The following is an 11,043-nucleotide window of genomic DNA, read 5'->3' on the forward strand; positions in this document are numbered from 1 at the left end:
AACATGTTAAAAACATCATTTTCATGGCGGTGGGTCTTTAAAAAATATGTTTTTTTTATTAAATTGAGCACTCACTTCTTTATTATTGACCTTTTAACTGAAAAACCAAAGTGATTATATAAAATGTGTATTTGAATAATTAAAATCTATAATTTTTTTCTTTTCATTTTCAAAATCTGTTTTTTAAAGATGGATCACAAACAAAAATAACAAAATCCATTTTTTATTTATTAAAAAAAGGATAGTACAAAAAGACAAACTTTCATAATAAAAAAAATAAATAAGAAAATAAAGTTGTGCTCAGTTGAAACAAATTGACATGAATTCATTCATATTTCCCTTTTTGAAACAGTGACAAAATTTAAAAATAAACATGTGAGGTTAAAGATTTGATCATTACAAACACTTTAAACCCTTTCCTATCAATCCAAAGTTTGAGCTGCCGTTGAAATTGATGTTTGGCTTTATAATAACACAAAAAACTGATAAAATATATATATATATACAATGATAGGAAAATCACAGTGAGATTGAAAATAATGGTGTTTGTGAAGATAATAGTGGCAACAATAGTGAATTTTTACATCAATTTTAAATACTTTTTTAAACATCAGGCTTCACTTTGTGTTTTCGCCTCCATCAAGCGAATTTAAACGTTTTTAAGTAGCAAGAACAAAATGTCTGTGAGGTTTCCACAGAAAAAAAACATTCAAATGATCCAAAAGCTTTTAAAGCCCATGTCCTTCAGAATATTATAAATACATTTTAAGGGCATCAGAATAGTTTGCAGTAATGCCACATATTTTTCTCAGCGGTTTTCCAGTTACATTTGTTTTTATGAGGAAAAATTTCTGCTTTTTTTAATGATTCTATGCACAAGAGGCAGAGCTATGGATTTAGAAGAACAACAATCTTAACACCATTTAGAAAATTTGATCAAAAGTGATTTAAATCATAGAAAATGTTCAAGTAAAACACAAAAACACTGAAAATAATTGTAGGTGTCAAGAAATAAATTTTAAACATACATTTGATGTACTTGTCTGTTTTCTGAAAATGACAAGAAATAAACTACATCTAATATTTAATCGTGACACTACTGTTAAAAAAACTCACACAAAGAGCAAAACTCAAGTTGACTTGCAAAAAATGAACAATTATGTACAGAAAAAGTAAATAATAAACTCAAAACACAAGTGCTTCACACTAATAAACCTGAAAAAACCCTTTTTCAAAAATGTACATTTGAATGCAATGAAATGAAAAAAATAAAAATTCAGACGTGGTTTTGATTTTGACTATTTCTGAGTCTAACTAAACCAATTTACCAAGCAGGAATGAGAAGCCCGCTCCCAAAGCCAGCCCCAACGCAAGGAAGAAGGTCATCAGGGAGCCGGCCGTCTCGCAGTCCTTACACCTCACAAACCTGTCACAAACACAGAGTTGTGCATCAGTGTCTTCAAACTTTTATTTTGAAGGGCTCAGTAGATGTCTGAGCTGTGCTGCACCTTCATGAGGGCTTAACAACTGAAACCCTGTGATTCATTCTTGATAAATTCTCTTCAGAGCAGACTTTTATGAGTGAGCATCTTTATGGATAGGTGTGTGAAATGGGTGGAGGACGGTTTCAGGTGTGATGTTTGACAAAAGAGAGTCAGCAAGAATGAAAGGAAAGCTGTAGAAGAGAGAAGCCGGGACAACATGGCATTTCTCTCCATAGGGACAATGAAAAATACCAGGAAAAAGGTCTAAAGGAAGACCAAAGAGGAGGTTCATGGATGTAAAGGACATGAGGGTTTTTGGAGTTAGCTGGAATGATGCAGGAAAAAGAGGGTTAGATGAAAGTGGAGGATTTCTACTGTCAATCCCTAAAGGGAGCAGCTGAAAGCTAAAGAAGATATCTGTAATATTCAGACTGCAATACCACAAATGGGCTGGGAGAGGCGGGGCAGGAGCACAAATCTGTTTTGATTGCATGTTCATTGTTTTGTTTTTTTTCAGGAAACTTGGGAAATAGATGATCTTTCAACATTCTTGTGAATGTTCTTGGGAAAGAACAAGTTGTGACCTGACACCGAGTTATGAAACAGATTCACACTTGAGCTTTTACATTCCTGTTAAATAAGTCATAATGCAAAAGAAGACACCACCCTCAGCACATAAGACAGAACGTCTTCTACCAACTAATGTCAACATACAGACACATATAAAATTATATATAAAACTGGGGACTGTAATTAGAAATATCCACATTTTTTAAATAATTTTATCATTAATATTATTTATAGAGCATTTTTAATCATTGAAACAGTGTTGTGTAATTATGAAAAAAAGGTAAACATTGAACATTGTACACAGAAAAGAAAATTAAGTACCACATTTTCTGCACTAAAAGGCACTTAAAAACTTTTTTTTTTCAAATAACTATTGTGTTCCTTAATCCGAATTGTCTTTATATGGATTATTTCTAGTTGTGGTTACTGATGTAGAAGCAATTTTGAGAAAAACAACCCTTACCAAAAAGAAGTATACTCGAGTTTATTTTAAGTATACTTTTTATGTACTTATTAGAGATAAACTACAAGTTCCTGTTAAGTATATTGTTTATACTTAGAGTTACACTACAATTCTAAATGAATTTAGCCTTAAACTTTTTATCAAGATATATTTTAGTGTAGCTATTGGTGTACATGTATTTTTCTTTTTGACAGTAGCTGTATTATTTTTAATGTTCTTCATAGAATATATGTTCAGTTATCTATCTTGTAGGTTTGTAGCAAGAAGTGAGATTTGAATCAATCTGTCTTTTTTACGTGTTGCAAACAATACACTAATGTGGCTAATGTGTAGTGTTGTCGGACTGTGTTTTTTGTGTGCTCACTTTGTTTTGCTGCTTTGTTTTTTTTGTACTTTTTTTTTTTACAAGTTGCAAACAAGGTTGGTTGTTATTGTGAATGAGTTAAAGTGGCTAACGTGTAGCGGTGTCAGATTATATTTATTTTATGTGTTACTAACTAGGGCGTGTGTTCGGATACTCACGATCTGCTCCCAAAAGTCAGAGTACAAATATTCACAATGTCCAAGATTGCCGATTTCGCGGTTTTTATGAATTGAGTAGAGTGTAATAAAATATAGTTCAGGAACAATGTATTTATTGCTCTGAAATACAGAATAATGTTGGATTTTAACTTTATAAACTAAAACATATCAGTGCTCAAATCAGTTTACCAGAAGTAAACAAATCTTTGTATTGTTGAAGCTTCCTGTTTTCAAAATAAAACTTGCAAAAGCTTTTTTACGTTCTAAATATGAGACTGGAGCTATGCTCACTGACATAAGTTCTGGAAAAACAAATTAGCCTTAACACGCAGAAACGCAGCCTCACGCTGATTAACAGCACTGCAAACCTGAAGGGCGGATGTAATCAACGTGAATCAGCTGATTCTGTCGCGGAAAAAAAAACAACTTTTTCTACCGGATTTGCACCGAAATGCTTAGGACGTAAGGTGCTGCAGAACTTTGAGGACTGTTGAGAACATTTTCAGGATTTTTTCTTAAATGATCTAAAACAGCAGTGATGTTTATGCTTTCTAATCTGTTTATGTTACTGCTGAACTTAACCAGAAGGTTAAGAAAAAAAGAAAAAAATCTTTAAGTAACAAACACCATTTCTTTTTTCTAAATCTTTGTGTATTTTTTTTATCAATTTTGTTCATTCTGATCTGCTCTAAATAAAGTATAAATGATGGTGATTTAATACAATAATTTATATTTTTCATACATCATAAACAGCAACAAACATCCATCCATCCATTTTCTTGACCGCTGTGTCCCTTTCGGGGTCGCGGGGGTGCCGGAGCCTATCCCGGCTGCTGATGGGCGAAGGCGGGGTACACCCTGGACAGGTCGCCAGTCTGTCACAGGGCCTCAATCACACACCCATTCACTCTCACATTCACACCTAGGGGCAATTCAGAGTCACCAATTAACCTATGAAGCATGTTTTTGGACGGTGGGAGGAAGCCGGAGTCCCCGGTGAAAACCCACGCATGCACGGGGAGAACATGCAAACTCCACACAGAAAGGTCCCAGCCGGGATTCGAACCGGGGCCTTCTCGCTGTGAGGCGAGAGCGCTAACCACTGCGCCACCATGCAGCAGCAACAAACATTATATAAAAAAATAAGAATTGTGGTTCGATTTGTGAATTTTTGATCTTGATGCGTGAATCGAATCGGATCTCCACCTGAGCAACGATCCACAGCCCTTACTAACAGGGTCAGGGGTTGGCGTAGTCATAGTAGCTTTTTTTTAGCTGTATCATTTTTTTTAACTTGTCGCAAACAAGGTTGGGAAATCGTATAGTCACAATAGCGTTTTTAAGTTTTTAACATGTAAGGTTGGGTGTTTTGTAAATACGCTAACACAGCTAACATGTAGCATATTACAGACAAGATTTAGAGTTACTGTGAACGCAGTTAATAAAGTCTGACTAACTGACAGACTTATCTCTGACTTTTTGTCTCACCTAATGCATGACAAAAGTTGAAAAATAGACCATTCAATACTCTGTGCGCCTCATAGTACAGATGAAACTTCTTCGTCTACGGTAGATGCATAGATTGCTAAGTGCAGCCACCAAGATCAGACATAAGTCGTTTTGCTCCTGGAGTGGTCAGCAAAGTCTTTGCACAACATGGTGAAAGCGTTATTTTTCACATTAGAATTAATTTAATAATAAATTGAGGTTAAGAGGGCCCCAAGATATTTTCTATTTTCAGATGGGAACATGAATTCCTGATATTTTTTATATTTAGATCATATAATTTTAGTTGGATTTGAAATAACTGACAGTTTAATTACAAACTTGCTTTTCTCCATCGTCTTTCAGCAGCTCTGTTTTTTTAATCTGCTCAAATTCCTCAGTTCTTCAGGGATAAGTAGATTTTAGTGCAACAATTGAATCAAGACTGGATCTCTTCAACGTTAACAGGCTAAAATTGTCAATGTAAGGCAGTTTGTTAAGATTAGAGCCAGTTGGCATGCTTCAGCAGCAGGAAAGGAGAGCTCCAGAAACAAAAATGACAGGTTGTCTATGATAAAATCATTCTATATCACAGTGAACTTTGTGCAGTAAGCTGCATAGATTGTAAAAAAAAAAGTTTGACAAATTAAAAGCCAGTCTGCAATTAAGCATTTTTTTCAGAATAAAAACAATAAATAACTCACTGTGGAGCGTAGGACATGCAGAGGCACGCCAAGTACCCGTTGGTGAAGGAGAACAAAGCCATGATGACCACAAAGAAAGAATCATGCTTGAAGAAGACAGTCCACTTGGAGTCCTTGATGTTGCACATCATGATCAGAGGGATGAAGATCACACGGAGGAAGACGACGACGGGAAACAGGGGGCTTTCCTTTGATGGCTGCAAACATTTTCCAATTGTTAGAGATGATGGGGATTTTAAAAACCAAGCTTTTACTGTTTCCTGCAGACTCACCCACTGCATGAAAGATGGAGCAACACGACCCAGAAGATCCATGACGTAAAAAACAATGAAGCAGCAAACACAGGTGAACACGTCGGCTGTAGGACACAGAGAGGGGGCAAATGAATCCACAAAATTGACATACTCTGACAATCAAATATTACCTAAGATCAAATGTTTCAAAAAAAAAATAATAATCAAATACTAATCAGCTCAGTTACGTACTTGCTTTTAATAAATTAGGACACAGACAAATCAACGACTATCATTTTTTTGTCCATTTTGGAACACAGTCTCATGACGTCTCACCCCATTTAGAGCCCACGTAGACCGTCTGAACGCGGACCGTGATGACTGGAAACACGGCGAGGGTGACGGCAAAGATCCAAGTCACACACAGAGCCATCACCCAGATCTGACAGGCACACAACAGACAGGCTGAAGAGTTAAAGGTGTTTTGGAGAAACGTACAAAAAACAAGGAAACTGAGATGAGTTGATAAGAAAAAAAAAACACAAGTTATCTAAAATTAAAAAAAATAATGTCTTTGTCGTCTTTATTGAAAATTAATATTATGTTATTAATATTATTCATGCATTTCAGAGCATAAAATACATCGTTCCTGAATTGTATTTTTACTACACTCCCTGGTGCAGTGGTAGGGCGGTCGACTCCTGATCAGAAGTGAGCGGGTTCGACTCCCGCCTTGCCCGCCCATGTGTCGAAGTGTCCTTGGGCAAGACACTGAACCCCGAATTGCTTCTGGTGGAAGGTGTTCGGCAGCGGAGCCACCACCAGTGTGTGAATGTGTGCATGGATGGGTGAATAGGTCTGTGACTGTGAAGCGCTTTGGGCCTTCGAAGGAGGGTAGAACGCGCTATACAAGTATACGCCATTTACCATTACACTCAACTACCGCGAATCTGCGATCTTGGATGTTATGAATATTCGTAGTCAAATTTTTGAAAGCTGATCCAAGTACTCAAATACTCGTTACTACCCTATATAAAATGCAGCTGAAAACATCTTAAATGTGAAATAATATTAGAAATTAAGTATTAATGTTCACCTTTTTGAAGACAGCAAAGACAGAAGAACGCTGCTGACTCTCTGCTCCATGACTCATGATCTTCCCGTTGGCCTCCAAGTCTTTCTTCTCAGAGCTCTGTACTTTTTGGTCTTTGAAATATCAAACAAACCAAAAAAACGTTAAAAAAAAAACTCACTTAATCATAAGCTCAAAGTGAGAAGATGCTTGAACTAAACTGACCTGAGCTGATGAGCTCCTGCGATGCCTCCACTTCATTGGATTGACTTCTATTCAGATAAAAACGTGCAAATTCCTAAAAAGAATATAACAGAATATGGCACATAAGGTACAGTTCCACCTTCAAAATGTTTATTTTATATCTTTTAATGTTGATTTAATTGAAGCAGCATGGATTCCATGAGTGTGGTGTCCTCACCAGGCGTGGGAGCAGCATGTAACACAGCAAAGACAGCAGCGTGGCCAAACAGGGTGTGATGAAGTATCCCAGTGCTGCCGATTTTCTATCTGGATTACCTGCATACAAGCATTTAATTCACTCTACAACAAATGCAGTTTGTACTTCCCTTTTATACTTCTTCAACTGGAAAGGGGAAGCCTATTTTTATGTTTTAATAGTCTAATAACTTACTCAAATATAATGTGGGTCCTTAAAAATGGTTTAAAAGTTAATATCAGACATGTAAGGGCTTCCCACGGCCTCTGGTTGTCTTAGTATTCACCTGGTGAAATCTATAAATACGTCTGCTGTATAGTCAAAGAGTTTTGCCACAACTATCGAGACTCCTGAAGAATGATTTGAGCAACTCCCTAACATTTTTGCCTACTTATGGAACCGGACAGCAGTGGATGCAGTTTGCTATATTCCAGTTGTTTGTGTTGAGTGTCTGTTTGTGTAAGGAGAGATCAAGGTGCCATGAACAGATACTTATCTTCCTGTTTATCTTAAATTCCTTCAGCTATATTCAAGAAGTGGTAACGCTCAGATGTTTGTTTTGATATGCAAAAACCAAACTGACAGGATGTGAAACGTACTGAAGATGGAGCAGAGCATGGCGATTCCGGCAAAGATCCCCGCCAGACCCTGACCGCTCATGAACAGAGTGTTGTAGCGTGGAGGGAACTGGCTGACGACGCCAAACAAACTGCTCTGCAGAACAGCTCCAAACACTGGACAGACGTACAAACAAACACACAATCCTGTTAGGATTTTCCTATTTCCTATTGAATTCTATAGAGCTTCAGAACTTACTGTTGATGAACCAGATGGTCGCCATGGTGACGGAGAAAAAGGTGTCCGGCTGCATGTCTGCCTGGACCAGAGCGGCGGTGAGCGAGAAGAAGATGAAGATGGCGACCATGCTGAAGGCCACGCGCACATGCTCCTTCACCCTGATGGAGACACCAACAGAACCCTTTTGAGGACCTTCTGCTGTCCACTCAAAGATCTGAACCAGACGTTTGTGCTGGTAACATAACATATTCCCGACTTTAGAGGGGTGTCGATAGGGACCAAAGCACAGAGTGGTCAACAGGGGGCGACAGAGCTCACCAAACACTCTCCACTAACATGATTTTTCCAGCTTCCCACACTCACCACTGGTACAGGAAAGAGTTCAGCAGAGTGAAGAGCAGCAGGGGCAGCTGGGAGAGCAGAGCCATCCAGCTATCGTAGTTATAATCTTTTGACGCGTCCATCGTCGTTGCGTTTCTGCTGCTGCTGCTGTTGTTGTTGAGGCGTCCATTGAAATACTTAAAACAGAGTAAACATTTAGCATCTTTCAATGCAGGAACAAAAAAAAACAAAAATGAGAAATGGGGGGAAAACTAACCTCTGATGCTGTGATGAAGAAGTTCCAGGGTAGAAGAGTTTCCAGACCCAGAATGAAGATGATGATGGAAACAGCCTGACCTCTGTGGAGGCAAACAAACTCAGAAAATATTTCATCCTAATTAGGCTGAACGTTTCAGCGAAGCGGAACTCACCGATCAGAGGGAGGACTCTGCTTCTGTTCGTTCCTCATGTTTCTGCATCAAAGAAAACACTCAGATCAAATCTTTCTGTCTTTAATCCTGTTGTTTCTAAAGAGCTTTAAAGACTTACTCCAGTAAAAAATATGTTTTTGGTGTTTTTAACATGTTCTCGTGGCATTTTTCTCATGATGGGGGACATTTATAAAGACAATAAAGCATAAAATTGCATTTCTAGAGTATTTCTTTATCTGAATGAGTGGATGAAAAATGCAAAAAAATTATGTCTCTATTTCATTCTAAAGCATCCACTTGCAGATAAATAGATCCATCTTTTCCTAGATCTGTTTTCCTCATCTGAGCTGACGTCTGAATCAAAACTCCAGTAAGTATCGGTCTCCATTTTTGGTGCACCTGTAATGTTAGGTTGGGGTTGTGAGGGGCTGTAAGCTCACGAGAGAGCATGTAAACAGAGGGATGATGGGAAATAGGGGCAGGCTTACTGTCTGCCCATGAATAAGAGGCAAATTTTTGATGAAATTTTGCCACCCTGCAGAAACTATGTCCTAAACAAGACATGTTTATTGCTTTTGAAAAACAGCATGATCATAATGACCATGGGAACGCTTTTAAAACAGATCAAACGATGATTGGACAAATACTAATTCTCTAAAAAATATTTTACAACACAAAAAATAAAAGTTATCCAGTAAATCTATAAAGTTTATTTTAAAAAGGATCAGAAAAAACATTGTTTTTTTTTTCTTCATCGTCACTAGAACCGTATGTCATAATGGATCCAGGCTATTATTACTATTATTAGTTGATGAGCTACTAACAAATAATTTCCCAGTTTAAAAATAGGGAAAAACAAATCTAAGTAATAGTTACATCACCTCCCAATTTTATATCTGAAAAATCCTATTGATTATTTATGTTATTGATTATTTTAAGTGTATTTTTAGTGTTATTTATTATTGTTCTTTAATGGAGTTATGGTAACAAGGTAATATCCTCTTTGTGGGATCAATAAAGTTTTATTCTATTAGGAATTTTTGTTTTCACTGATTTTTTTTTTTTAGAAAATTCTGCTTCTCTCCTTTAAATACTGACTCTTATCAAATGTACTTTATTAAATCCCAAATTACATCAACAAACTTATGAAATCAGCAGCTTTTTGATTACTTAAATAGTATGTTTAAGCTTCAAAAAGCAGTTTGATGTGACCACTGTTACATTATTTTGCATTACATTCCAGTCTCACTAATTCAATTAGGCTAAAATGTGTTTGTCTCTGAAGTTATTATCAACTTTGGGGGTTCTATTTCTTAAATATGCAGGATATTTTTTCATACAAGCTAAAATCTGGAGTCACTGACAGTAAAAAAAATTGCTCTTTGTCATTGAGGCCACACCTCCATAAAGCAGTTAGTCAGACATGACGTGGCCGGAAGATCAAACAATGATTATGATTACTGTAAATGCCGCCAACCAAGGAGACCAAAAAGGACATTTATATGTCTTTGTTCAACCCTATCCAAGTAATGCGGGTTTATATTTAAAAAGTACACAATGTGGTGTCCTCAAGATCACACATTTACCACATCTATTGTAATGTGAGCCCACTTTCTGTTTGATTCAGCTGTTACTCAAGGAGGAAGAACTGAATGAATGAACACGAAATGAATGAAACAAACTGTTAAAATGCCTTAAATGTGAACTTTTTAAATATATTTTTTGTTACACCCAAACCTGTCAGCTCAGCTGCTGCATATTTTTATTAAAACATGACTTTTAAATGAGCTGATAAAATAATATTCAGTCTGCCAAACTATATTTTATTATTTTTAGAAGACAATTTAAAAAGGACTATAACAATTTAAGTACTAAAATATTGATTAATAAAAAGTGAAAATTTCTCAAAGGAAATCTACATTTATATCCACCTGATGTGGTTACAAATATATGATTTATGATTAAATGAACAATTTAGAGTTCAAAGTGAATTTATAATATATCAATTTCTACAGATAGAATGAAATAAGCTCGCCTTGCTTGATTCACTTGACACGTTGAATGAATGTTTAATTACGAAACGATCTGAGAACAAAACCACGTGGCGAGCAACATTAACTTGTAAAAGGTTGTGAGGAAACACGGACTCACCCGGTGGTTCCGCTCGGTCTGTGGTCTGCTCTCAGGACCGGGTCAGAGATGTGAAGCTCGAAGAGGAATGAGTATGTGAACGTTTTTTGGTTTTTTTTGGCGGCTTTCTCCCCACCCCCCCACCACCACACACACACACACACTCACACACACCCACACACAAAAAGCGCGGACAGGAAACAGTCTAGCTTCCTGTCTGTTTTAAATTTCGCGGATTTTTCTCAGGAGCCGCTCAGACCAATACGAAAGAAAGAAGAAAGGGAAATGATCAGCTCAGATTTTGATCGATTACAAATGAATACATAAATGTTTTATTTTTTTTATACTATTGACTTTTTCATGCGTGTTTTGCTCAGTTTTAAAATTGTGT

General features: G+C 36.7%; 1 protein-coding gene across 1 annotated transcript; it reads right to left on the minus strand.

The window, feature by feature from the left end:
• Positions 1–207: 207 nt before the first annotated feature.
• Positions 208–10,766, minus strand: LOC112157522 (equilibrative nucleoside transporter 2). The gene is made up of 13 exons (XM_024290300.1): positions 10,674–10,766; positions 8,523–8,564; positions 8,369–8,450; positions 8,134–8,288; positions 7,789–7,928; positions 7,572–7,706; positions 6,955–7,052; positions 6,759–6,831; positions 6,558–6,667; positions 5,798–5,903; positions 5,501–5,586; positions 5,229–5,425; positions 208–1,426 (listed from the first exon to the last, which is right to left on the minus strand). Exons 2-13 carry the CDS (start codon positions 8,558–8,560, stop codon positions 1,315–1,317), a joined length of 1,332 nt encoding a protein of 443 aa, XP_024146068.1. The 5' UTR covers positions 8,561–8,564; positions 10,674–10,766; the 3' UTR covers positions 208–1,314.
• Positions 10,767–11,043: the final 277 nt, after the last annotated feature.

The sequence above is a fragment of the Oryzias melastigma genome, linkage group LG1, assembly GCF_002922805.2.
Source record: "Oryzias melastigma strain HK-1 linkage group LG1, ASM292280v2, whole genome shotgun sequence".
Lineage (NCBI taxonomy): Eukaryota > Metazoa > Chordata > Actinopteri > Beloniformes > Adrianichthyidae > Oryzias > Oryzias melastigma.

Coding starts and splice junctions, on each gene's coding strand:
- LOC112157522 (XM_024290300.1), bottom strand. CDS start 8,560: ATGAGGAACGAACAGAAGCAGAGTCCTCCCTCTGATCG. Junction 5,904..6,557: donor TCTTTGCTGTCTTCAAAAAG/GTGAACATTAAT, acceptor TGTGCCTGTCAG/ATCTGGGTGATGGCTCTGTG. Junction 5,587..5,797: donor CTACGTGGGCTCTAAATGGG/GTGAGACGTCAT, acceptor TGTGTCCTACAG/CCGACGTGTTCACCTGTGTT.